The sequence below is a fragment of the Macrotis lagotis genome, chromosome 4 (genome assembly GCF_037893015.1).
Source record: "Macrotis lagotis isolate mMagLag1 chromosome 4, bilby.v1.9.chrom.fasta, whole genome shotgun sequence".
NCBI classification, from domain to species: Eukaryota; Metazoa; Chordata; class Mammalia; order Peramelemorphia; family Peramelidae; genus Macrotis; species Macrotis lagotis.
Window position 1 is genome coordinate 30,843,721 of NC_133661.1, and position 26,222 is coordinate 30,869,942.

General features: G+C 44.6%; 1 protein-coding gene across 1 annotated transcript in view; it reads left to right on the plus strand.

Moving 5' to 3' along the window:
* Positions 1-563: 563 nt before the first annotated feature.
* Positions 564-26,222, plus strand: part of HKDC1 (hexokinase domain containing 1) — a 33,200-nt gene continuing 7,541 nt past the window's right edge. The window contains exons 1-14 of the mRNA XM_074232425.1: positions 564-715; positions 5,273-5,421; positions 5,510-5,629; positions 6,496-6,591; positions 7,941-8,040; positions 10,375-10,558; positions 11,798-11,953; positions 13,222-13,455; positions 14,722-15,026; positions 18,650-18,795; positions 18,891-19,013; positions 22,171-22,266; positions 22,422-22,521; positions 24,761-24,944. Coding sequence (XP_074088526.1) covers positions 574-715; positions 5,273-5,421; positions 5,510-5,629; positions 6,496-6,591; positions 7,941-8,040; positions 10,375-10,558; positions 11,798-11,953; positions 13,222-13,455; positions 14,722-15,026; positions 18,650-18,795; positions 18,891-19,013; positions 22,171-22,266; positions 22,422-22,521; positions 24,761-24,944 — 2,135 coding nt within the window. The 5' untranslated portion in view covers positions 564-573. The remainder of the gene's footprint in view (positions 716-5,272; positions 5,422-5,509; positions 5,630-6,495; positions 6,592-7,940; positions 8,041-10,374; positions 10,559-11,797; positions 11,954-13,221; positions 13,456-14,721; positions 15,027-18,649; positions 18,796-18,890; positions 19,014-22,170; positions 22,267-22,421; positions 22,522-24,760; positions 24,945-26,222) is intronic.

The window sequence follows — 26,222 nt, forward strand, 5'->3', positions numbered from 1 at the left end:
CTGAACTAAAGTGAATATTAATAATAAACCCTGAAAGTCCCTCCAGAGCTTTAAGAGAGCTCATTTCTGTTTCTCTTACAATTATGCTATGAGGGAGTCAGGACAAGATTAGGGGATAATTAATAGGATGATCACAACGGTCAACATTTCTGACACACTGAGGTTGGCAAAATGTCTCATGAATGTCTCATTTAATCCTCACAATCCTAAAAGGCGGGTGCTATTATTATCCTCATTTACAGATGAGGAAACTGAGGTAGGCAGAGGTGAAGGGTCTTGTCCAAGGACTATAGAGTTAGGCCTGAAGCTGGACTTCAAGTTCAAGCCTGTCCCAATAATGATAAGATAAGGCCACATCCCTTGAGCTAGGAGGGAGTCCAGAGGTCATTCAGTCCTTTTGGAGATGAGGGATGAGGGAACTGATGTTTGGAAAGGGGCTGTCTGGTTATCATCGTAAAATGGCAAAGGAGCTGGTAGGGGTGGGAATCGGGTGAGGGGCCTGAGGGCTTCTTGGGGTCATGGGTGGGCAGTCATCCTTGGTGTCCGTTGCAGGTGGACAGGTTTCTGTATCACATGCGGCTCTCAGATGACACCCTGTTGGACATCATGACCCGTTTCCAAGCTGAGATGGAGAAAGGCCTGGGGAAGGACACCAATCCTACAGCGTGTGTAAAGATGCTGCCCACTTTTGTCAGGGCCATCCCAGACGGGTCAGGTGAGTGGTTACCAAGAGCCTCTGGGGAGATCTGGTCTGCAGAGCTCCTTCAGGTCCAACCCAAGGCCTGAATTTTCACTCTGGATTGCCAGGCTGGGCAATGGTAGGTGTACAAGGAAAGTATGTTGATGACCCCATCCACTTGCTGACAATTTGCTTTTGAGTTTTGTGGGATTTAGTGCTTGCAGATGATCTTAGGGATCATTTTAGCAAAGTCTCTCATTGTACAGATCAAGAAACTGAGATCTAGAGGTGGTGACCTGACTGACCCAAGGTCAGGGTTCCAGATCCCATCAGCTTTGTGTGGCATGCTGTCGATTCTTGTTACTTAGCAAATTGCAAGGGCTGGCTACAACCAGCCTGCTCTTCTCATTTTAAGTTGATAATTATTTACAAAGGATAAAACTGAAGTACAAAGGTGATGATGATGATGATAAAATCTAGCATTTATAGAGTGCTTTAAGGGTTGCAAAAAAACTTGACAATATTCATGGCAGTCATGGGAGGGCTGTTATTACCCCCATTTTACAGTTGGGGAAACTGAGGCATAAAGAAGTTAAATGAGTTACCCAAAAATTGCTCAGAATAATGTGTCTAAGGAAGAATATGATTTGATTTAATCTCAGTTATCAATGACTTGTAGGTCAAAAAGGTCTGGTAAGTTCCTTTCCCTCCAATACCCCCACAGCTTGCTAAGGCTGTAAATGATAGAGCCCATGTCCATGCAGGCTGCTGGAAGATGGGCCCCCAGGGAGTTTCTTTTATTGATGGGATCAAAGACACAAAAACTGTCTAGGGGGTGTAGAAGAGATCTTGCCCCTGAAGCTCTTGAGAACGACCCTCGTCAGGTGGGTTCTGAGTGAGTTGGGAACCTGTGTCCATGTAGCCTCCTCCCAGGGAAGCCTCCCCCAGGAGACGCACGAGGGGTTTGAACTCAATGATCATTAGGATTTCTTTAAACTCTAAAATTCCAAGAATCTTTGGAAATATTAAAGGTATCACTCTGTGAAAGGCATTTGAAATCACCACCTTGGATTTCACCAATTGTGTTTGGACTCCAATATTCTAGTTTATGAGCAAGCAGCGGATGGCCATGGGTGGCTAGGATCAGGGATGTGATGTCAGTCAGTGAGCATTTATTAAGTACCTACTGTGTGCCAAGGCTGGGGATACAAAGAAAAGTAAAAGACAGACCCTGCCCCCAAGGAGCTCACAGTCTAATGGGAAAGACAACATGCAAACACAATGCACAAACAAGATAAAGTAGAGGGTACTAAGGGAAAGCATTCCTGTAGAAGGGGGATTTTAGCTGGGACCTAGAGCAAGCCAGGAGCCCAAGATAAATAGGGAGAGCATTCTAGAAATGGGGAGCCACCAAAGAAAACTGCCTGAGGTCATGAATTGGAGTCTTGTAAGAGAAATAGCCAGGAGGCTGGTGTTGAATCACCAAGCACTTGGAGTAAAAGGGATGGGTTAGGAAGGATTTTTTTCCCTTTGGTCAGGGAATGGGGTTCACACGGCTAAGTAAGTATGAAGTGTGTGTCTGAGACTGGATTTGAACTCAAGTCCTCCTGACTCCAGAGTTGACACTGTCCACTGGTTAGGAAGGAAGATTTTATATATGATCCTGGAGGTGATAGTCACTGGAATGGTGTGTGTGTGTGTGTGTGTGTGTGTGTGTGTGTGTGTGTGTGTGACAGTCAGACAGCATGGGGGCAACATCAGAGGACAGAAGGGGTCACATTTACAAAGATGAAACCAACAGTCTTTGGCACCATATTGGATATGGAGATGTTGAGGGGTTCAGGATCACTCCTAGGTTGAAAACCTGGGGGACTGAGAGGAGGGTGTGAAGTTTGGGAGGAGGGAGGATTTGGGGAAAAGATAATGTGTTTGCTTTGGGACAAATTGAGTTTGAGGTGTTTGCAGAACATCCAGTTTGAAATGTCCAATAAGCACGTAGAGATTCAAGGCTGGAGATCAGGAGGGAGGTTGGGCCTGGATCAGGAGATCTGAGAATCTTCACCACAGGGATGATGATTGCATCCGTGGAAGCTTGATGAGATCACCAAGTAAACAGGTAAAGGGAGAAGAGAGCCCAGAACAGAAGCTTAAAGGACACATGGTGTCAAAGGCATTGGGTTCTGTTTTCTGCCCTGTCATTTACTACCTGTGTGACCTTGGGCAAGTCAACTTGTCCCTCAGTTTCCCCATGTGTAAAATGAGTCATCTGGACTAAAGTCCCTTTCAGTTTTAAGAGTAATCACACAGGGGCAGCTAGGTGGCACAGTGGATAGAGCACTGGCCCTGGAGTCAGGAGGACCTGAGTTCAAATCAAGCCTCAGACACCTAATACTTAGTTGTGTGACCTTAGGCAAGTCACTTAACCCCATTACCTTGTAAAAAAATTAAAAAAAGAGCCTGTCTCTAACTGAGGAAACCCAAAGAAATGGACGTGACCAAACTATGGAAATTCTCAACATCCCCACCCCAAGCCCAGACTGATCTCTGATCCCCTGAGTCATCCTGGGGCCAGGACTATGTCCTTCAGACTTCCAGAGCTGCTGCTGCATCACTCCTGCCCCACGGATCAGCCCACAAGGGAGGCTGGGGAGCAAAGGTAATGGCAAGTGTTGAGGGCAGCAGATGGAGGTGGCTGGGACCCACCTTGCCAGTCCTGGAAGGGATCAGCTGCTGCTCTGCTCTTGGGGATCCCCTGGAATTCCCTTCTTCAGCACTATTCAGTCAGCAACCTGCAAGGGTGAGGAGGCATCAGAAAATCTGTCTTACCAGCATCTGATGTGCAATTTCTTTAAAAAAAAAGTCTGAAATTTCCCCCAAGCTGCCCTGCTTCTCCATGTGACTCTGATTTCCCTTCTCTACTGTGGGAACTGATTAGCAAACTCTCATTCTGAGCTAATTGGCCAGAATTCTGGACCTGCGTCATCCTTCTCCTGCGTCTGCATCCATTCAGTGAAGAAATTAATCATCTGACCCTCAGATCATAGGAGGCTCCCTTGGATCGTTGAATGTCAGAGCCACAAGAGACCACAGGCCAAGCTACAAGGGACTTTAACAATTCATTCATTCACTCATTACTTTATTCATTCAAAAAACCTGCCCTGTGCAAGGTCCCAAGATGGTGTTGCTGAGATAGAGCCAGCTTCAGACCTGCATTCAAGTTACTGTGTGTGTGTGTGTGTGTGTGTGTGTGTGTGTGTGTGTGTGTGACCTTGGGCAGGTCCCTTAAAGCTTCATTGATAGAGAAAATTCCCTCATCAGGAGAAACCTAAACTAGTGAAATCTCAGGTAATACCCCATATACTGAGGTTCAAAGGAAAAAGAGAGTTTGGGAAAGGCCCTCTGAAGAAGGGGGTGCTTTCTCAGACTGGAACCTCAAAATAGCATCTGTCCTGGCTGGGATGACCCTTAAAGGTCCTACCTTTTTTTTTTTTTTTTTAGCTTTTTGCTAGGCAATGGGGTTAAGTGGCTTGCCCAAGGCCACACAGCTAGGTAATTATTAAGTGTCTGAGGTCAGATTTGAACCCAGGTACTCCTGACTACAGGACTGGTGCTCTATCCACTGTGACACCTAGCCACCCCATAAGGTCCTAACTTTTACAAATGGGGAAACAAAGTCCTAGAGAGGGGAGGTGACTTGCTCAAGGTCACACAGATAGGACATGTCAGACCAGGATTCAAGCTCAAGCCTCCAACCCCCCAGGCTGATGTTCTTTCTATAAACATTCCTTTGAATTCTTCATTTGGAGCCAAAACTGAGGGTCCTTTATGTGGAGGCAGGAGGGTTCTTGGCTCCAGCCTTCTCCCTCTGGGTCACTCTAGCTGGACAGATCCCAGCCTGAGGTTTCTGGGAAACCTCGGGCTGAGTCAATGATTGCCTCCCTGGATGTTTGAGAAGTGATAGCAGCAGTAATTGTACAAGGAAGCACCAGTCTTTTCCATCTTCCCCATCCCAGGTGTTCAGCACCCCTTGAAACACTGGGGATGATTACCCCATGTGTCATTTCCTGCTGCCCTTTAGATCCCCCTGAGCTGGTGATGATTGGCAACTGGAGGACAGAGTAGAAGCAGAAGTCAGAGATCTGGGTCCAAATCTGAGCTCTGCCCCTTAGAATGTGTGTGGCTGTGGGGAAGTGACTTCCTTATTCCATTACACCACGGTGTGAGGGGGTCTGACTCCATGGCCCCTAAGGTCTTAACTCCATGTTCTTCCCAACAAATCCCAAAGACTAACATTTACATGCCACTGTCAGGTTTGCAAATCACTTCCCATGCATTCCCCTACATGAACAACCCTGAGAGGGACAACTGATATTATTATAGCCCCAATGAATAGATGGAAAGATCGAGGTTCAGACCAGTCATGTGGTGGATTGGGAAGGTTAGGAGATTAAATCCTGCCTCAGACCCTCACTCCTGGTGTGTCTATGGACCAGCTTGCTGTTTGTCTGGTCCAGCCTCTCTCTGTCCCCTCCCCAGTTAATACGCAGTTGCTGGACCTATAAGTTCCAAGCCAAGAAATTTTTCTCTTTTCAGAGAAGGGGGAGTTCCTTGCCCTAGACCTTGGTGGCTCCAAGTTTCGTGTCCTGACAGTTAAAGTGTCTGAAGAGGGCAAGCGGAACGTTCAAGTGGAGAGTCAGTTCTACCCAACGCCTAAGGAGATCATCCAAGGCAATGGTTCCGAGGTACACGGGTCGGGGCGGCAAGAGGGTGACAGGCCCTGCTGCTGGCCCTGCTTGGCCTTTACAACCCTTGTCCTTCTCTTCCCTCCAGCTCTTTGACTACGTAGCTGACTGTGTGGCAGATTTCATGAAGTCACGGAATATAGAACATAAGAAATTGCCTCTTGGTCTGACGTTTTCTTTTCCATGTCATCAGACTAAGTTAGAAGAGGTAAGTGTGGCCTGTGTGGAATTCCATTTTTGTTTTTTGTTTCTAAGGACCAGAACAGAACAGAACAATGGGGAGGACAGGCTTTGAAGTCTAATGACCTTGGTCTGAGGCAGGCAGGGCAGGCATTATTGGGAAGAGCTGAAATTTCCTTGGCATAAGGATTCCTGGGCAAGGAAACTGTTGAAGAGTTTGTCATTTCCTTGGAAACTCTTTTGCTCTTCAATATAGTGTATTCCCAAACCTACGGTCTTTTAAAGTAACTGCTGCTAAGTCTTATGTCATTCCAATAGTGGTTCTGCCATATTTGAATTGGTTTTTTCTTGTTGTTCTTAATATTTTTTCCTTAACCTGAGGGTTTTGGAATCTAGCCATGATATTCCTGTCACTTTTCCTCCTAAGATTCTCCTGGATGGTGATCAGTGAACTTTTTCTATTTCTACTTTTTCCTTTTGTTTTAACACTTCAGGACAATTTTCTTCTTTTAAAGATTTGCCCGGGACACTAAGAATTTAATGACTCCAAGTCATTCATCCACTTTTGGGCAGTGGCTCAGTTTTATCCTCTTTACGTGCTCCAGTTTACAAAGAGTGAAACAGAATGACACAGACATGAGGCTCAGCCCAGGTTCCATTGCTAGGAAGTGAGGGAGTAAGGCTGGGGGTGGTGGGGAGGCTCTGAATTCCCAGTTCTGCGTTTATCGAACTACCCCATGACCCTCCAGAAGAGAGTCCTAAAAGTGGGTAAAAATAAGGAAAGATCTCTGAAAAGGGTGGGAGAAGGAGGATCACTGGGTCCAAGGAAGAAAAGAGAGTTTCTGTTAAAAGGTTACTCAAGTGTGAAATTACCAGTCTGACACTTTCCTATAGGGAATCCTACTTTCATGGAGTAAGAAATTTAAGGTTCGGGGAGTTCAGGATACAAATGTGGTGAGCAGCCTGACCAGAGCTCTGAAAAGACACAAGGTAAGGCACTTATACCATTCTGGAGACTGTGTGTTGTGTGTGTGTGTGTGTGTGTGTGTATGCACATGTGTGTATCTCAATAGTCATTATGCCCAAGACATGGCCTCCGCAACCACCCAATGACTCTTTCAAAAAGGATTTGGTGACAAAGACATGGTCCACTGGAATGACTTCCCCAATGGTGCTTCATGTATGTAGTGTGGTTACATTTATTTTTGCTGTAAATCATGGAGGAATGTGAGGCAGTCCATTCCATGTCCACTTCTCAGTTGTAATGGATGCCAAATGTCTTTGTAGTACCCAGATAGAGATTCAGAACTCAAAGTGGGGTGGCTCTTGCTAGCTTTGGTTCTCTTTCCTTCTACCTTTTCATCTCCATTTTCCCTTTAGAATTTAAAGCTATTTTTCTCTTTATTATTATTACTATCTGTTGCCTTCTAGGAACTAATCTTATTTCTTTCTGAAACATTCTCTTGGTATCAAAGCCTTGAGTATGAGTGTTTCGATAGGGATCAATAAGGATAGAAGTTTCCAGCGTAGAAAAATTCATTCTACCACCTAGAATGGTCTCATGTGAAGATGTCCATGGACAAGCATAGATGTAGGGGATCATTTTCTGATTCTCAAAAGCCTGGTGTTATTCTGTAAGAAAGAATTTTTGTACCCTGGAAAAGGGGTATGGAAGTCACCCTCAGTGGTGGGTGGGGCGAAAGAGACCCTTGGAATATGAGACCGATACAAAGAGCCTGACATAGTGGAAAAGAGATAGATCTCAAGAGATTAGCATGAGATCCATGCTGGAAAGATTAAGGACCATTTGTTCAGACAGTGTCCATAGACTTTATGAAACCAGTGTGAGACTGATATTAGAGAGTAGAGTTGATGCCAGCTAACTAGGTATTGTTTCTATCCTGCCTAAGGACTGCAAGCACTATCAGTGCCCTCTAAAGTCAGCACCCTATGTCAAAGCACCAGTCACACTACCCTAGTTACTCTGTTTGGGTGCTACAACATTTTCTTGTAGAAACCCCTCAAACTCCCAAGCTGAAAGGGTTTTTGTTAGATGCATCCTAGGATCCCCATTTGATAACTGGGATGTTGGATGTTCTGCTCACTCTTTGAGATCTGATTGTCCTGGAAGCTATATTCAAGGACTTTGGCTGTCATCTTCCATTTCCTTAAACATTCCTTCTGATAGCACTGAGACGGTGGCAATCCCAAGTGATGGTGGCTCTTGCTCCTCTTTGTTGGTCAAAGAGGAGTCCATGTATCTTTGTAGGAAGGAGAGTATATTGTGAAAACTAGGTCTGCCATCTCTCTAACAGGTAATGTGACCTCTACCCCTTTAGGATATCGATGTGGATGTCCTGGCTCTGGTCAATGACACAGTGGCAACTATGATGACCTGCGCCTATGATGACCCATACTGCGAAGTCGGAGTCATTATTGGTAATTTCTCTTGGAGCTTGTTTTTAGGCCAAATGAGCAACAAGTTGACAATCCAACTGCCCAGAACTATTCCCTATTTCAACTGTAGAAAACCTGACCTCCAAGGGGAAGGGAGTAGCACGAACTGAATTAAGAAGAAAAAGAACACAAGGCTAATAGCTGTCAGCATGAGCAACTGGAATGATGGGGAGGGAGGGAAGATGTTTCTGAGAGAGCATCACAGGCCAAATGTTGTCCAAGGACCATGAAAAGCAATGCAAATGTTTATGTGTAAGGTGCTGTCTCAGAGACTGGAAACAGAGTAATGAAAAGAGATATTCTTTGCAGTCATGTCCTATAGGAGATAAGAGCAGGGGTTGGGTCCTTGAACTTCTACCTTCTTGTAGCCAAGAGATCCACTCTGGGAAATATTTATTGATGGATACGATTTTATTTTTTAAAGAATATTTTTGTTTTTTTCCAATTACATATAAAAACAATTTCTAACATTCATTTTTTAAAATAAGGTTTGAGTTCCCTTGCCTCCCCCCCACCTTTTTTTAGGGTTTTTTTTTTTTTTGGCAAGGTAAATGGGGCCACACAGCTAGGTAATTATTAAGTGTCTGAGGTCAAATTTGAACTCAGGTCCTCCTGACTCCAGGGCCAGTGCTCTGTTCACTGCACCACCTAGCCAACCCCACCTCCCCCTTTCTTAAGATGACAAATACTGTGATATAGGTTGTATATCTGCAATAATGTAAAACATAGATGTGACCTCAGAAATTGTTTTAATTTGCATTTCTCTAATCAATAGTGATTTAACATATTTTTTCATATGACTATAAATATCTTTGATTTCTTTGTCTAACTGCTGCCTATTCATATCTTTTGACCATTTATCAATTGAGGAATGACTTGTATTCTTATGCATTTGACTCTTTTCTCTAAATATTTGAGAAATGAGGCCTTTATCAGAGAATTTTGCTATAAAATTTTCCCTCATTTTAGATTAGAAGTCTTCCTTCTTTTTTTTTAGACAATTTTTTTTAGGTTTTTGCAAGGCAAACAGGGTTAAGTGGCTTGCCCAAGGCCACACAGCTAGGTAATTATTAAGTGTCTGAGACCAGATTTGAACCCAGGTACTCCTTACTCCAGGGCCAGTGCTAGAAGTCTTCCTTGTAATCTTGGCTATATTTGTTTTAGTTGTGCAAAAACTAATTTAGTATAATAAAAATTATCTATTTTACATTATATAATGCTATTTCTTGTTTGGTCATTGACTTTTACTTTAGTTCTAACAGGTAAATTTTTTCCATATTTCCCCATAATTTCCTTATGACATCTCCCTTTATGTGTAACACAACTACTCTTTTTGACTTTATCTTGGTATTTGGTGTGAGATATTGGTCTCTGCCTAGTTTCTGCCAAACTGCTTTCCAATTCTCCTAACAATTTTTGTCAAATAGTGATTTCTTGTCCCCAAAGCTTGTATCTTTGAGCTTATCAAACACCAGATTACTATGGTCATTTACTACCGGTATTGTGTATCTAATCAATTCCACTAATCCACAACTTTATTTCTTAGTTGGTACCAGATTGTTTTGATGATTATCACTTTATAATACAACTTGTGATCGGGTACAGCTAGGTTACCTTCCTTCACATTTTTTCCTTGATTCCCTTGATGATCTTTTCTCTTCCAGATGAATTTTATTATTTTTTTTCCTAGCACTATAGAATAATTTTGGGAAATGATGTGACTATTCAATCACAACTTGTAGTATCACCCACAATAGCTCTGGTGTGTGTCTGGACATTGACTTGTGAGAGTCAGGTTGAGTAGAAACATACACATGCAAGGTTGTGATACAAAATCTACTGATTTATTTTCAGAAACTCAGACTTTTTATAACAAAAACTTATTTCAGGAATGACTGGTTAAAGAAGACCCACTTTTACAATTTCCTGGGTAAATTTACAATATCTATTCTTAGAAATCTGCATTCTTTTTTTATCAGAAAAGCCTTTTACAACCACCTTCGGAGCCATAGATTGTCCCAGGTCCAGGGTTCACTGGAGAGCCAAATCCATTTAATGAGCAAGAATTCATACGTATCTCTGATGGAAAAGGTTACCAAGGATCTGTGTAAATCACTCCCAGGAGTTGGCCCTCAACACTGTAGGAACAACAAAGAGACCTCCCACAGAGAAAAGTAGCTCATGGGAAGCCATTGGGAAAACGTCACAGAATCGTGTAGAGAATATTCTAAAGGGGACCTCCAATCTTGCCCCACTGTTGTTTAATTGTCATCCTTTGTGTGTGACAACAGGGTTCTTTCTGACTTCTCATTTTAGGAACTGGTACCAACGCCTGTTACATGGAGGACATGAGCAACATCGACCTGGTGGAAGGGGATGAGGGCAGGATGTGTATCAATACAGAGTGGGGTGCCTTTGGGGAGGATGGTTCCTTGGAAGACATCCGGACCGAATTTGACAGGGAGATAGACTTGGCGTCTCTCAATCCAGGGAAACAGCTGTGAGTGATTTTCTGTATTTCAGGTCCAGAAGGCTCCATGGGCTGGAGGTTGGCTGCTTGAACCTCTGTGATTTAGATCTGCAGGGATTTTCAGTGACTGCTGGTGACTAGGCGACAAACCGAGATTTGAAAGCTTAATAACATGTCCCCCTTCTTGGCAGTGGCAATCTCAGTCTTGCCAAAACTTTTCTGTCTCCCTCCCCTTCCTCTCTCCCCTCTGCTCTGACCTCTATTTTGGTCATTCCCCTGCCTTGCACCCTGGCTGGAGCTGACATTTACCTAGCCCTTTAAAATTTTCAAAACCCCTTCTCATTGGATTCTCATAACAACCCTGGGAGGTAGGGATGATCATTAACCCCTCACTTGCAAAATGCTTTTCTCATTGACTTGAGTCAGATGGGGAAACTGAGGCACAGAGATGTTCAGGAATTTGACTGTGGTCTCACAGATACGCATCTCATTTTTTTTTTTTGCAAGGCAAATGGGGTTAAGTGGCTTGCCCAAGGCCACACAGCTAGGTAATTATTAAGTGTCTGAGACCGGATTTGAACCCAGGTACTCCTGACTCCAAGGCCGGTGCTTTATCCACTACGCCACCTAACTGCCCCTCCACTACACCACCTAGCCGCCCCTAACTCATCTCATTTCTACCCACTACACCACACTGCCCTTTTTACAATGGTCTCACCAGTCTTCCACTTGGTTATGGATAAGTGGCATCTCCCTACACCAACTTAGCCTCATAGTTTGTCAGAATTGCTTTTCCCTTTATATCTTTGCCCATGCCCCACTTTTGCTCCATTATCTCCTGAGCTTCCCTAGTACTTAAAAATCATTTTTTTTTACAATTATACATGATGCCGCTCTGGAAATCTTTGAGTCGGTAGTTGTTCCTTTTTTGTCAATTTTCATAACACCTTCATGGTGTCTGCCACCAGCAGAATAATTTCCCAGTGTGTACCTATACCATGGTTTCCTAAATAGTGCAAATAGAGCAAGTGCATTAGGCTTTCAGCAATGAGGACCAGAAGGAGCTGGTTCTTTTGGGGGAGGTGAGTGACTTCGGGCAAGCTCTTGGGTTCTCAGGTCCCCTGCTTCACAAGGAGCACCGGTCCTGAGGGGCTCTCAGTAGGGATGTGACCTTGACCAAAGCAGCCTGAAGAACATTCAGAGGAAGATGCTGTCCAAGGTTAAGGTCATTCCTGAGAGTGGATCATCTTTGTCCTTCTTGAATCTCAGGTTCGAGAAGATGATTAGTGGGTTGTACATGGGAGAACTGGTCAGACTCATTCTTCTGAAGATGACAAAGGCTGGCCTCCTGTTCCGTGGTGAGAAATCCTCTGCTCTCTACACCAAGGGCAAGATCGAGACCCGGCATGTGGCTGCCATGGAGAAGTGAGATGTTCTCTGTCTTGGTTGTCTTCTTTAGCTTATTGTATATAACACAGCCCTGCCCATCATTCAGGGCCTAAGTTTACAGAAGATGTAAAAGAAACTTGGTCATAGGACACAGCTAATAAGTGACAAAGCTAGGACTCGAACCCTGACCAAAAACAACAGTATGTGCTTACTGAAGCTTATGTTCACTTACAAGGGGCTCAACTCCCCAGGTCTTACCCTTCTTCCCCTTTCCCCCCAATCCTTCTTCCTCTTTTTCCCTGCTGCTCAACTCTACCTGGGAGGCTAGCTAGGGGGTCCCAGTCCTGGGTTCTTAATTTTGGCTTTTGTTCTGTGCCCAAGGACATCCTTTGGTTTGAAAGGTTTTTATTTATTTTTTAATTATGAATTTAATGACAACAGATGTAAATAAGGAAAAAGCCCAGAGACAATGAAATCCCAAGATAACTCCCCAAATTCAAATGATTTGTGGCCAAATAAAATAACCTCTTCTAGCCCCCCTCCTCTTCCTTCCCATTTTGTACCTAGAAAATGTTGCTATTGGTTTTTCTTTTTTAATGTAGTTAGAGTAGGGTATTTGGCCTGCTCTCTTCTCTCTGCCTTCCTTCATGGAAACCTTTTCCTCTTTTCTTGTTAGAGGTTTGTGGGTTTCTTTGGTAGAATTTGTATTTTTTTCCATGTCTTAAAATGACACCCACATCTCACGCTGAACCATTTTACTGTAAAAGGAAAGAGATGGGTTAGGTGATGCCCAGATCATAGATTTAGGGATAGAAAGGACTTCAAGAACCATCAATCCAGCCCCCTTGACTCTCCCAGACCTTATTCCTCTCTTGGTTGAACCATTTCTCAGTCATTGAACTATTAGAAACAGTTTACAGACAGGCCACAGATTTAGTGCTGAATCCAATGTCCTTCACTGGCAGCCCTGCAAAAGAGCCTGAAGCTTAAGTGACTGGCCCAGAGCCACGCAGATAGTGAATGTCTGAGGCAGAGGCTTCCTGACTCCAAGTTTGAACCTCTATCCTAGAATAGCAGTAACTCCCACTTTCTTGGTGCTGTCAGATTACAAGGTCCTTTCTTCACAGTCACCCTGTGAGGGATGTTGTCTAGGGGTTATACCCCTATACAGATGAGGGAACCAAGACTCACCCACGGTCACACTGTCAGAGCCCAGATTCCAAACTCTACAAGCACCCCCCCCCCCTCCAGGTAGGGTGGGACAGTGGGTGAATCGAGGTGGTTTTTGCTTGGTTCTTGGACAGGTACAAGGAAGGCCTCCAGAACACCAGAGAGATCCTGACGGAGCTGGGCCTGGAGCCTTCGGAGGAGGACTGCTTGGCGGTCCAACATGTCTGTACCGTCGTCTCGTTTCGATCAGCTAATCTCTGTGCAGCGGCCCTGGCTGCCATCTTGACCCGCCTGCGGGAGAACAAGAAGCTGACCCGGCTCCGGACCACTGTGGGGATGGATGGCACCCTCTACAAAACCCACCCTCAGTAAGGAACACTGCTGCCCCCACCTCACTGTCTTGTGAGGTGGATATCCTGCCCCCTAGTCAGTGGGCAGGACAGGGCTGCCTTCCAGTGTTGGCTCTGTTGCTCACCACCGGTATGCCATAACCACTCTGGCCCTTGGTTTCTTCATCTGTAAAATAAGGTAGATGATGTCCCAGACCCTTCTAACCTTGAAGACCCAGACTCTGAGTTGTGGTTCAGTTGTTTCTCCCAGGATCTTGGAATCATAAGATCTGTGCTGTACCTGGCCCATCCCCCCTCATTTTACAGAGGAGGAAACTGAGACCCAAGGTCATCCAAATAGTGAGATTTGAGCTTCTGGCTCCAGAGTTACTACTTTTGGACTGTCTCACCTGGGCAAACTCATGGAGGAACAGATCCCTAAAGGTTCTGGAATCTCAAGTGAACTCAGGCCAGGAAGGATGAATCTGGGAAATGCCTCCAGATTCTGATGAGAGAAGAAGAGAACTCAGTAACCATAGTGCTGCTGGGGACTCTGGGAAACCTTTCACTTTGGGCTTTTGCATTCCTCATTTCTAGGAGAAAGATTAAAACAGGAAAAATCATATAATGCCTATTATGGGCTATTAGAAATATTATCTCATTTGATGCTCACATTAACCCTGGGAGGTGGGGCTATTATTATTCCCATTTTACAGTTGGGCAGAAGTTAAGTGACCTGACCAGGGTCACACAGTTTAAAGCATCTTGAGGTAGGATTCAAACTCGGGTCTTTCTGACTCCTAGTCTAGTGCCCTATCTCTCTAGCACAACATTTGGCAGGGGGTAGGTTTGAATTGAATTGAATTAGATTCTCCTTGTAGGGGCGTTCTGCCAAGACCCAAAGTCTGAGGGGTCCATTGTGCCCATGGAAGGGTCATACCTTTCTGACAGATGGGGGAGAGCAGGAATGGCAAGGTTTACCTAGCCAAAGGGAAAGATGTTTCAGAGATGTGGAGGCCACTGGGAAACTTCTTGGGGAGTGGGGGGGAAGAACTCTGGCTGCTGGAGCCTTGGGATGATGGGCAGGGCCCTAGTTAGAGATGGGTCAATGGAGAGAGCTTTGCACTGGGGGTCGGTCCCCTCGCTCTCTCAAATCCCAGTGGCGATCCTTGGGCTAGGCTCTCCTGTCTCAGGAGCTCATTTTCCTCATCTGTAACATGAGAGGGTTGGTCTGGACATCCCCTGAGGCCTCCTTGGGCTCTCCATCCTTGCTCTCTGGATCCTCACTCCCTTCCTTTGCTGCAGGTATCCAAAACGCCTACACAAAGTGGTGAGGAAGCTGGTCCCCAACTGTGACGTCCGGTTCCTCCTCTCTGAGAGTGGTAGTGCCAAGGGGGCAGCCATGGTGACTGCTGTGGCCAGTCGGGTCCAGGCCCAACGGAAGGTGATCGATGAGGTACTCTCCATGTTCCAGCTGACGCGAGAGCACCTGGTAAGTGTGAAGAACAAGATGAGGACCGAGATGGAGTACGGACTGAAGAAGGAGACCCAGCCACTGGCCACGGTGAAGATGCTGCCCACCTACGTCTGCGCCATGCCAGATGGGACAGGTAGGGTGGGTGCCCCAGATGACGTCTATGACTTGATGCAGGTCTTTGGACAGATGTTCAAAGCCTTGTGCTATCCCCGAGATAATAGAACTTGGAGCTGACAATCTAATCCAACGGACTCAGTTTAAGGATGAGGAAACTCAAATGCAGAGAAAGGAGGAGACTTGTCCAAATTCACTTGCTGTTTACTTTGGTTGTGGATAAGTGGCCCAAGGTTGGGCAGGCATGAAAGGGTTAGGCTCAGCTCCTTGGAGGCAATGCTTCCACCTCTAAAATCACCTCTAAAACAAAAAATATTATGTTAAAAATAATCCTTTATATGGGTGCATTTAGTGGCTAGTGCCAGACCTGGAGTCAAGAAGACCTGGCTTCACATCTTGTCTTGGATGCTTACTAGCCGTGTGACCCTGAGCAAGTCACTCCTATTTGCCTCAGTTCCTCATCTGTAAAATGGGAGAAGGAAAAGTCAAACCCCTCCCGTATCGTTGCCAAGAAAACCCCTGGACAGAGGTCCTGAGGTAGACACAACTGAACACAAACACTCCTTTACATTCTTATTTAAACTTCCACAGCAAGAATGAAACCAAACGTGGGCCAAATCTCCAACCAAAGTCTTAAACTGTGAAGTGCTTTTGTTTTGGTGACAAAGCAAACATGAGAATATCATAAGCATTTGATTCAAACAAAATTAAGGCACAGCAACACATTACTCTGGTCCTTCTCTGAATCCCCAGGTCCTCAACCTTTGCAGATAAACATAGTTGGTGTTCACGTATCCAGTATTCTTCCTTTGCAACCATCTAAAGCAGGGGTTCTGAACCCTTTGTGAGCTTTGAGAACCCCCTCACCCCAAGAGTTGGTGAGCCCTTCTCAGAATCATATTTTTATTTTATTTTTTATTCTTTCAAAGGCAACCAATGCCCTTTTATTTTTTAAGAAAGATTTTATTTATTTTGAATTTTACAACTTATCCCCCCATTCTTGCTTCCCTCCCCCACCCCCCCCCACAGAAGACATCAGAATCATATTTTTAAATACATAAAATTAAATACATGGGATTACTAAGAAAACCAATGGTTTTCATATGAACTCATTTTTAAGTTTCTCAATGATGATGATGATAATAATAATAAATAATAATAGTTTTAAGGTTTGCAAAATGCTTTAAAAATATTTCATTTGATCGTCTCAACAATCCCTGAGAGGGAGTTATGCTATTATCCCCATTTTACAGAGGAAGGAATTGAGGCAGAGAGTGTTTCAGTGACTTGTCCAGTAAGTGTCTGAGGTAGGATTTGAACTCAGATTTGTCTGACTCCAGACCCAGCGCTCTATCCATTGAACCACTTAGGTGCCTAAACATAATCAGTATTTTTTGAGTGAGTGAAAGTGTTTACTTAGTCTCCCTCCTGCACTGTGCTTGTTACTAGAAAATAAAAAAAGGGGAGATAGCCCCTGCCCACAAGATGCTTACAGTCTAATAAGGCATAGCAACAGATAAGGGGCAATAGGAGCCAAGAAAGGGAGTTTTATCCAGAGGAAGTCCCAGAGAGGCCAGGCCAGTGACATTGGTCCAGATGGGGCCAGGTGAGCAAACTCTTAGAATATTTCTTTGTGCTGAGGCTTCCCTAGCACCATTTGGGAGGCAAAGGGGCAGGGCAACTGGTCAGGGAAGTTATATAAGTGGGAGGAGGGGTGGCTAGGTGGCGTAGTGGATAGAGCACCAGTCTTGGAGTCAGGGAGTACCTGGGTTCAAATCCGACCTCAAACACTTTTTTTTTTTAGGTTTTTGCAAGGCAAACAGGGTTAAGTGGCTTGCCCAAGGCCACACGGCTAGGTAATTATTAAGTGTCTGAGACCGGATTTGAATCTGAGTACTCCTCACTCCAAGGCCAGTGCTTTATCCACTACGCCACCTAGCCGCCCTGCAGACACTTAATAATTACCTAGCCGTGTGGCCTTGGGCAAGCCACTTAACCCTGTTTGCCTTGGAAAAAAAATCTGTAAGTGGGAGGAGTGCCTTGGCTCTGAGGACAGGGGTCAAATTTTATCCTGGAAGTTCACTGTCTGTGTGACCTTGGATAAGTCACCTCTCTGGGTCTCAGTTTCCTCAGCTGTAAAATGAGAACATTAAACTAGTTAGCCTCTAAAGTCCCTTGTAACTTGAAACTTGACTAGATAGATGCTGTATTTGATTCATATTTCTGCCCCAGTGAGGTATCACAGAATAGGAATCTTCTCGAGTTCAAATCCAAGTTCAGATGCATAGTGACTACATGACAGTGGTCAAGTCCCTGGACCTCTCTGTGCTTCAGGAAATTCTTTCAGGCTATTAAAGTTTAGATAATTCTCCAGTCTGCATCAGCAGAGTATCCACACCAAAATTCCCAGGACTGATGAAATCAAAATCCAGATTTAAAAAACCACAGCAAAACCCAAAGGTCTTAGCAGGCCTCAGTTTCAGCTGGCCCTCGGTGTCCCCTGAGGAGTCTCCACTTCCTCCTGGATCCTAGGTCCCCTCAGAAGGTCCTTCCACATTGAGATCCAATGGTCTCAAGGAATAGACTTCAAGGAGTGATGTTTCCACTGGACAGTTTCTCCCTTTGCTGGCAAAGATAAAAATCCCTCAATAACCTGATAATTCAATTCTCTATATATTTATTTATATATATTTATATATGTTTAAAGATCTACTATGTCCCAGGCCATGGGGATACAGAGACAAAAATCAATCATTCTCTGCCCTTAGGAGACGTACACTCTTCTCCATAGAATTTTGTTCTTCATGAGTTACAATGGCCAAAAATTCCCCCCCTCCCCCCATGAACAGAATGGTAATGGGCCTCTGTCCATTTAGATAGGCAGGTCCTTGATGACAGGTGTGGTCTGTCTCCAGACTCAGCCTTTGCAGCTTACCTGGACTTGCCAGATTCTTGGATTCCACAGGCCCAGCCTTCGAGATGGCAGGGTGATCCTTGGGCCATTGGGTGTCATCAGAAGTCTATTAAGACACCAGAGTTTATGTTCTGATTTTCCACTGTTTGAATGCATTTGTTGGTTTTGCTAAGTCATTTTTCAGTTGTGTCCATTTGAGATTATCTTGGCAAAGATATTGTAGTGATTGACCATTTTCTTCTCCAGCTCATTTTATAGATAAGGAAACTGAGGCAAATAGAGTTAAATGACTTTCCCAGGGTCACATAGCTAGTGTCTGAGGTCAGATTTGAACTCAGGTCTTCCTGACTCCAGGCCCAGCACACTATTCTTCCCTTTTGTGGGTTAGGTCTTTTCTATTTCATACAGAAAGGTTTTTAATTCTTTTTTGTGATGGAAGGCTTCCTGATGCAATGGGCAGAGCACTGCCTTTGAAGTCCAAGGGTTCTGGGTTTGACTCTTGCCACTTTGCTGTGTGACCTCGGTCAGTTGATTCCCTTTTCTGGGTCTCAGTTTACTTCACCTGTAATATGAGGGTGATGAATCTTGGGGGGGGCACCCAGGAAGGGAGAGTTGGCTTGAATGGCCTCTGAGTCCCTTCCAGGTTTCAATCTGTGAGTCTCTTAACATAGCTGTCGAAGCCCCGGCTGTTGGTCACTCACGAGACACCCCGATTCTCTTCCCTGCAGAGAAGGGCAAATACCTCGCCCTGGATCTTGGAGGCACCAATTTCCGGGTCCTCTTGGTGAAGATCAGAAGTGGGCGGAAGTCAGTGAGGATGTACAATAAGATCTTTGCCATTCCATTGGAGATCATGCAGGGGACAGGGGAAGAGGTAACTCTTGGCTTCCTCCTTCGAGGGTGGCCATGCCACTGGTGGGGCGGCCTACCCCGGCCTCCGTGGGACACCCCCCTTTCCTCTGCCCACAGCTGTTTGACCACATTGTGCAGTGCATCGCTGATTTCCTGGAGTACATGGGCATCAAGGGTGCCAGCACACTCCCCCTGGGCTTCACGTTCTCCTTCCCCTGCAGACAGAACAGCTTGGACAAGGTGAGTCCAGGGCCTTGGCCAGCCTAGATTGCTCTCTGTCCCTCCTTCACCTGGGAAGGCCACTCTTGAGTCTTGATTGATGCTGCTTAGTGAGACCAAGCAGTTGGGAGGGATCTCAGAAGGCATCTGACAGATGAAGAAACTGAGGCACACAAAGGGAGGGTGACTTGTGTAAGGCCACCTAGCCGCTACATGACAGAAGTGGTATGCCAACCCTGAATCTCTGATCCGAAAACCAGTGCCCTAGAGAAAGTCAGGTATGGGGGGAGGATGAGGGAAGGGTCTTCCCAGCCCCAAGCAGACAATGACAAGAGTCAGAGCTAATGAGCTTGTAAATGTATTTTCTGCTGTTATGGTGCTGTGTGACCTGGGTCAGATGATTCCCTTTTCTGGGTCTCAGTTTACTTCACCTGTAATATGAGGGTGATGAGTCTTGGGGGGGGCACCCAGGAAGGGAGAGTTGGCTTGAATAGCCTCTGAGTCCCTGCCCTCTAGGCGCTTATGTTCTAATGGAAGTAGGTGGGAAGGAGGTGGGGGTCGGGGTAGTTGGGGAAGATGGGAACGGGTGCGGTCGCCAAAGCCCAAAGCATCCGTCACAGTATGGAGCTGTTAGAACCCAAAAGGATATGGTCCATGGGAGAACAATGGCGCCAACATGACTAATATGGAAACATGGTCAACATGATTCTGTATGTACAACCTAAGTCTGATTCCTTGCTGTCATGGGGCAACTCAACATCTTACAAAAGGATGAATGTCTAAAACTATCTTTGCATGTAATTGGGAAAAAAATACAAAAAACATAAAAATAAAAAAGAACACACCAGCCCTGGAGTCAGGAGAACCTGAGTTCAAATCAGGCCTCAGACACTTAATCATTACCCAGCTATGTGGCCTTAGTCAAGTCATCTAACCCCATTGCCTTGCAAAAACTAAACTAAATAAATGAATTAAAAATTAAAAAGAACAATGGAACAGAGAGGAGAAGCAGGAGGGATCATTTATTAAGTGCTTCCTGTATGCCAGTGCCTTGGCAAATACGATCTTATTTGATCCTCACAATCACTCGGGGAGGTTGGTTATTATCCTCATTTTACAGTTGAGGAAACTGAGGCAGACTGAGGTGGAGTGACTTGCCCAGGGTCACACATCAATTGTGTGCTAGAGTTAAGACTTGGACCCAAGACTTTTTGGGCAAAATTTTTGCTGTGTTGAATAAGCCAGATTGCATTCTCATTTCCTGTACTCCTCTTGTACTCTCCTGCCAACTGTGCCTCCATCCCTTCCTCCTGCTTCTTCCTCTGGTGAATTCTGACTCATCCTTTAAAGCCCAGCTGCAGGAAGACTCCCCAGACCTCCTTGGTCTGTCAACAATCACCCTCCCCTACAAAGACCCCATTTATCCCTAAGGCACCGATGTTATATTGTGTAGTAATAAATTGTGTATGTGTGTCTGCGTGCATGTGCGTGTGCGTGTGTATATGTGTGTGTATGTGTGTGTGTATGTGTGTATGTGTGTCTTATTTCTTTCCTAGCCATAAAGACAGAGAATAGGTCTTTTCAAACTGTGCCTCTCCTTGTGTGCTCAGCCCAGAGTGATGTATACAGTAGGTGCTGAATAAATGCGTGATGCATTGAATGATGGCATTTCATTCAGGGAACAAAGAATCCAAGCGACCCAGGGTCTTGTCTTCGTCATTTCTCACAGGAAGACTCTGGGGCCTGGAGATCCTAGCCCCGAGCTGCTACGACTAGGTTATTTTTAGAGTGTGCTGAGGATTAAATCACGCCAAGGCAGACTGTTCTCTGCAGACACCCGTGTATTCTCAGCCATCACCACCTCGTCTCCTCATTTGGAGAGTTCTGGCCTAGAGCCAGACTTTTGCTCATTCTGCTAACAAACAAGTAGAACAGGCAAAGTCATGGCCATTTCCATTTTTCGGAGGGAGAAACTGAGGCCTAAGGATTACATTGAAGATTATTAGAAACCACACAAGCCAGAGGCTGAGTTAGGACTTGAACCCAGTTCCCTAGTATCCTAGGACCTGGACCATAGATTACCTCTCCTGATACTTAGTTAACTGAGACCCAAAGAATCACATGTAACTAGTGCAGTGGATAGAGCACCGGCCCTGAAGTCAAGAAAACCTGAGTTCAAATCTGACCTCAGACACTTCATCATTTCTTAGCTGTGTGACCTTGGGCAAGCCACTTAACTCCATTGCCTTCCAAAAACCAAAGAAAAATCCCCTTGAATAGAGTTTCCCTGCTGAAATGCAAACAACATCATGTTGTCCTGTTAGAACTGGTGGGGACCTAGAGGTGATATGGACCAGCTTCTTTGCAATAGAAATGCCATGTGAGCACATCCCAGGCTTGCCCTGTCCCCTCTTCCCCTCTCTTTCTCTACATCCTCTTTCTCTCTGTGGTCTCAGTAACTCCCATGGGCTCAATGATCATTTCTGTGCTGATAATTCCAGACCACTTACCCAGCCTTGGGCCCAGTCTTCTGAGCTACAGGCCTGGGGCACCAGCTGACTTTTGGACATTTCTAACTGGACATCCTATAGCCATCTCAATCAACATTTCTGAAAACAACTTTTTATCTTCCCAACAAACCCACCCCCTTTCCCAACTTTCCCTGTATCTGTCAAGGGCATCAACATTCTTCTGATCACCCAGATTTGGAATGTCCTCTTCTCCTTCCTCTTCCTCACCCCCCCATACTCTCAGAAGTCAGCTTTGTTGATTCTATTTTTCACCATATAGTTTCTGTTCATTCTCCCTCTCTCTGTCTCTGTCTCTGTCTCTGTCTCTGTCTCTCTCTCTCTCTCTCCCCCTCCTCCCTTCCTCTCTCCCTCCTTGTCCTCTTTCCTCACAGCCATAGTCCTAATGGTCCTCATCACCTCTCTCTCTTGGATTATTACAATTGTTCTTCCAGGTCCTAGTGACCTCCCTTTCCCAGTCCATCCTCCTCACATTCATCTCCTCCATATTTTGAGTTTTCTGAGTGAATCACAGTCTGGCCCTTGTGGAAATGGAGGTCATGATGACCTAAATGAGCAGGGTGTGTGTGTGTGTGTGTGTGTGTGTGTGTGTGTGTATGTTTGAATTTATTTTTCAGTTACTCAAATTGCCTTCCTGCCTTCTCTTTCAGGGGATCCTCGTGGAGTGGACCAAAGGATTCAAAGCCACAGACTGTGAAGGAGAAGATGTCGTGGACATGCTCAGGGAAGCCATTAAGAGGAGAAATGTAGGTGCTGGGGATCCTTACCTGGACTCCCTTCCCACTGCCCAGCTCTCCATGTCCTACTTCCCGAGTACTTCCAGTCCCTAGCTGGCACAGCAGGGATGGCATAGAAGGGAAACTTTTTCCAATGCTTAGTCCAGATCATCCTTCCGTTGTAGGAATTTGACCTGGATATCGTTGCGGTCGTCAATGACACCGTGGGAACCATGATGACCTGTGGCTATGAAGACCCAAACTGTGAGATTGGCCTCATCGCAGGTGGGTCTGCTGTCATCATTACAATGCCTCCTGCTCACTGGCTATGATCTCATTGCTGGCTTCAGTGGTCCCTCTTCAGGGCCAGGTTAGGAGGTTTGTCACCATCTCTGAGCTGCATCCTGGCTCCAAATGAAATTGTTTCCTGGGCAACTCACTTAATCTGTTCGAGCCTTGACTTCTTTTGTAAATGGGTAAATAATCCCTAGGCCACCTACCCCCAAAGCTGCTTTGAAGAAGGTGGTTTATAACTAGTTAAACTGTTATAACTGTTATAAACTAGTTATAACTGTGAAAGCTTTATAGGCATGTGAGTTGTTTTATTGTATAGGTGGGGAAATTGAGGCATAGAAAATTATTTACTCAAAGTTGTTTAGTCTAGGAATAAAGTAGCCAGGACCAGGGTCTCAGATTCTTTTTTTTTTTAAAGTGATGAGGTTAAGTGATTTGCCCAAGGTCATATAGCAAGGCGTTTATTAAGAGTTGGAGGTTGGATTTGAAATCAGGTCCTTCAGAGTCCAGGGTTGGTGCTCTATTCACTATGGCACCTAGCTGCTGTCCTGGTCTCAGATTCTTAATTCTAGGAGTTGCTTGTCTCTTGAAGAATCATTGGTTCCTCATCTGATATCTGTGAATTTGTTTAGATAGACAGACAAGTGGATGGATGGATGGATGGACACCTCAATAGATAGATGAATAGATATATTAGCTGGCTAGCTAGCTAGATGAATGGATTGGTTGATAGATAAATGGATAGGTAAATCACTAGGCAAATGGATAGATTTGTCAATAAATGAATAGGAAAATCAATAGAGAAATGGATGGATAGATGAACAGATATATAGATTTATAACTTTTTCAACAGAATCGGTTTCCTTTGAAATCCTATGTATTTCATTTAAAATTTAAAAACTTGATTCAGAGAAGGGCTTCATAACTTTCACTAGCCTTCCAAAGGGGTCCAGGATACAAAAAAGATTAATAATACATGAAATAGGTGAAAAGGTGCCCCTAATAGTAGCCTGGTACAGAGGGGAAAAATATTGGTTTTGGAGTCCAAGGAGCTGGATTTCAAGCTCACCTCTATCATCTGCTACCTCTGTGACTGTGGGAAAATCGTTTCCCTCTTCTAGGACTCAGATTTGTTCTTTGTAAAATGAGAGCTTGGCCTCAATGTTTTCTGAGGCTCCTCCCAGTCCATCTATCCTTCCTTGCTTTTGAGGGAGGAGAAAAACAATAAATTCAATGGATTTGAATTAAATGAGTAGGGCCTTGTGCTAGTCCCAAGGATATGGTAAAACCAAGCACATACCCATACACACACACGTGTGCATACACACACTCTCACACACTCAGAATGAGCAGTAGTTTTCAGATCACGACTTGAGCAGGTGTCCTAGAATCTTGGAATCCTTGAGTTGAAAGGAACCCAAGAGATCACCTGGCCTTATCTGACCTCATGCGATATATCCTCAAAGGGAGGAAGCTGAGATAGATCCTAGATGAAAAACAGCTAAGGACCTGAGAGGCTGTCTAACCCAATCCCCTCCTTTTAAATAAAGATGAGGAAATTTGGTCCAGGGAAATGAAGTAAAGGACTGAGGTCTCCAAACACAGCATTCCTCTTCCATATAAATAACCCCCTTTGTCTTTGAATCATTTATAAATTAGACAGCTAAATGATGAAGACTTCAGGTCTAGCAACAAGACAAAGCAGCCAGGTCCCTTGTCTTTTCTTTATTCTGAGTAAAGGTCATAGTTCCTTCATCACTTGTATTTTTTACAGCATCCTTTAATTGAACTATCAGCTTCTAGTCTCTCCCCTCTTCAGCCCTTCCTTGACCCAGCTGCCAAAATAATCATTCTAAAGCATGTTTGAAGCTTTAATCTGGCTCTGGGGAGCACCATGGACACCTGCGAATCTTGTTTTGTAGGATAGAGGTGAGTATCTCTGGCTAGCAGTGACACGCCAGCTGACCCAGTCACACGGGAAAGGCTGAGAATTCATGCCAACCAATGGATTATTCTAGGTCTGATCTAACTCAATATGGCCAAGCTCATCACCTGAACAAACACTAGACACCAGGGCTTGGACTTTCTGGCCACGGCTGTTCATGAAACTCCACTGCAATGTGGAGTGTTTGCCAAAGTGTCCAATGTAGATTTATCCAAGCTATTGACATCAAAGCTCCCCAAAATATCATTGAGTCATTAGACTGATGGCCCTCGGATTTTCTTTCAGGAACTGGCAGCAATGTGTGTTACATGGAAGAGATGAGGAACATTGAGCTGGTAGAAGGAAACGAGGGCAAGATGTGTATCAACACCGAGTGGGGTGGATTTGGGGATAACGGCTGCCTGGATGAAATCAGGACCCAGTATGACACTGAAGTGGATGAAGGCTCCCTAAATCCTGGCAAACAGAGGTAAAGCAGAGGGGGTTGTGAGGTAAGCTTCATGTACAGGCAGTATTCACTCCTTTCCTGGACCTGGATTTAGATTTTGGTTCTTCTATTTACTTGTTCCTTTGTAATCTTCAGCAAATCATTCAGTTTACCTGAGCTATAGTTTTCTCATCTGTAAAATGAGGGGTTTGAGCTAAGTGGTTTTTAAAGTCCTTTCCAGACCTAAATTTAAGATCTGGCTGAATGGTATTGGGGCATAGTTCAGGACTCACTGTCTTACTCTCTCCCCCAGTAAAGGGAATTGAAGCAGACCCTCATGTCTTGGACAACAATCTTTTATAAGATGATTATCCTTCTATGTATATTAAAAAGCTAAAAGAGTATAGAAATCAAAAGATTTTTCTTCATTGTAATAATATTTATTTGTAACCAAGAGTTGACATTATATGTAATGTATAAACATTAGAGACTTTGCTACTAAGAGCAGGGGAAAAGCAGGGCTGTCTACTCTTATTAATTCCATTCAGAATGTTTTTTAAACCCTTGCAGTAACAAGAAGGAAAGAACAGGCGATGAGGAATTAACCAAGCATGTTAGCAAAGAAGGGATTTACAAGCCCCTTTTTGTCAAGGAACTCAACAAAAACATTTGCGATAATAGATTGACGTCCCTCCACTAACTCCATCCAACTCTGATGCTTCATCATAGCAGAGAGATGACTCAGGATTTTTAAGGGTGAAGCAATATAGATTGTGAGCCAGGGGGAAGGGAGTATTACTAAGGTAGAAGGGCTCTGAGTATGCACTGATGATAGACTATACGTCACAGACTTAGCTAAATTTAGAGAAGTCTAAATGATCAGTTAGCCAACAGGGGAGGATTAGGATTTTTTTTCCATCACTGTCATCCAAAAATGTCTCTAAAGGATACATTTATAAAAGCACTACTTAGTATAATTAACTATAATTATTTTCCTGTCAGTAATCCACATTTCTTTACTGCATGGGGTTTCTTTGTAACAGCACTGTTGAGTGGATAGATAGAGCACTGATGAGGCTTGTTATATGTAAGCCGCTGTGCAAAGAAGACAAGCTCTGTCCTTCTATTCCAATGGGGTAGAGGACACTTAAAGGGGAACTGGAAATGGGAGGTACACTCAGTGAGACAAGCAAAGGGTTAGGAATGGCCAGTGTGGGGTGGAGATATTATGGTGTAAGATATACAGGAAATGCTTCGGGGGTCTAGAACAAGGCCATAGTCACTACCCCCATTTTACAAACGAAGAGACTGAGGTCCAAA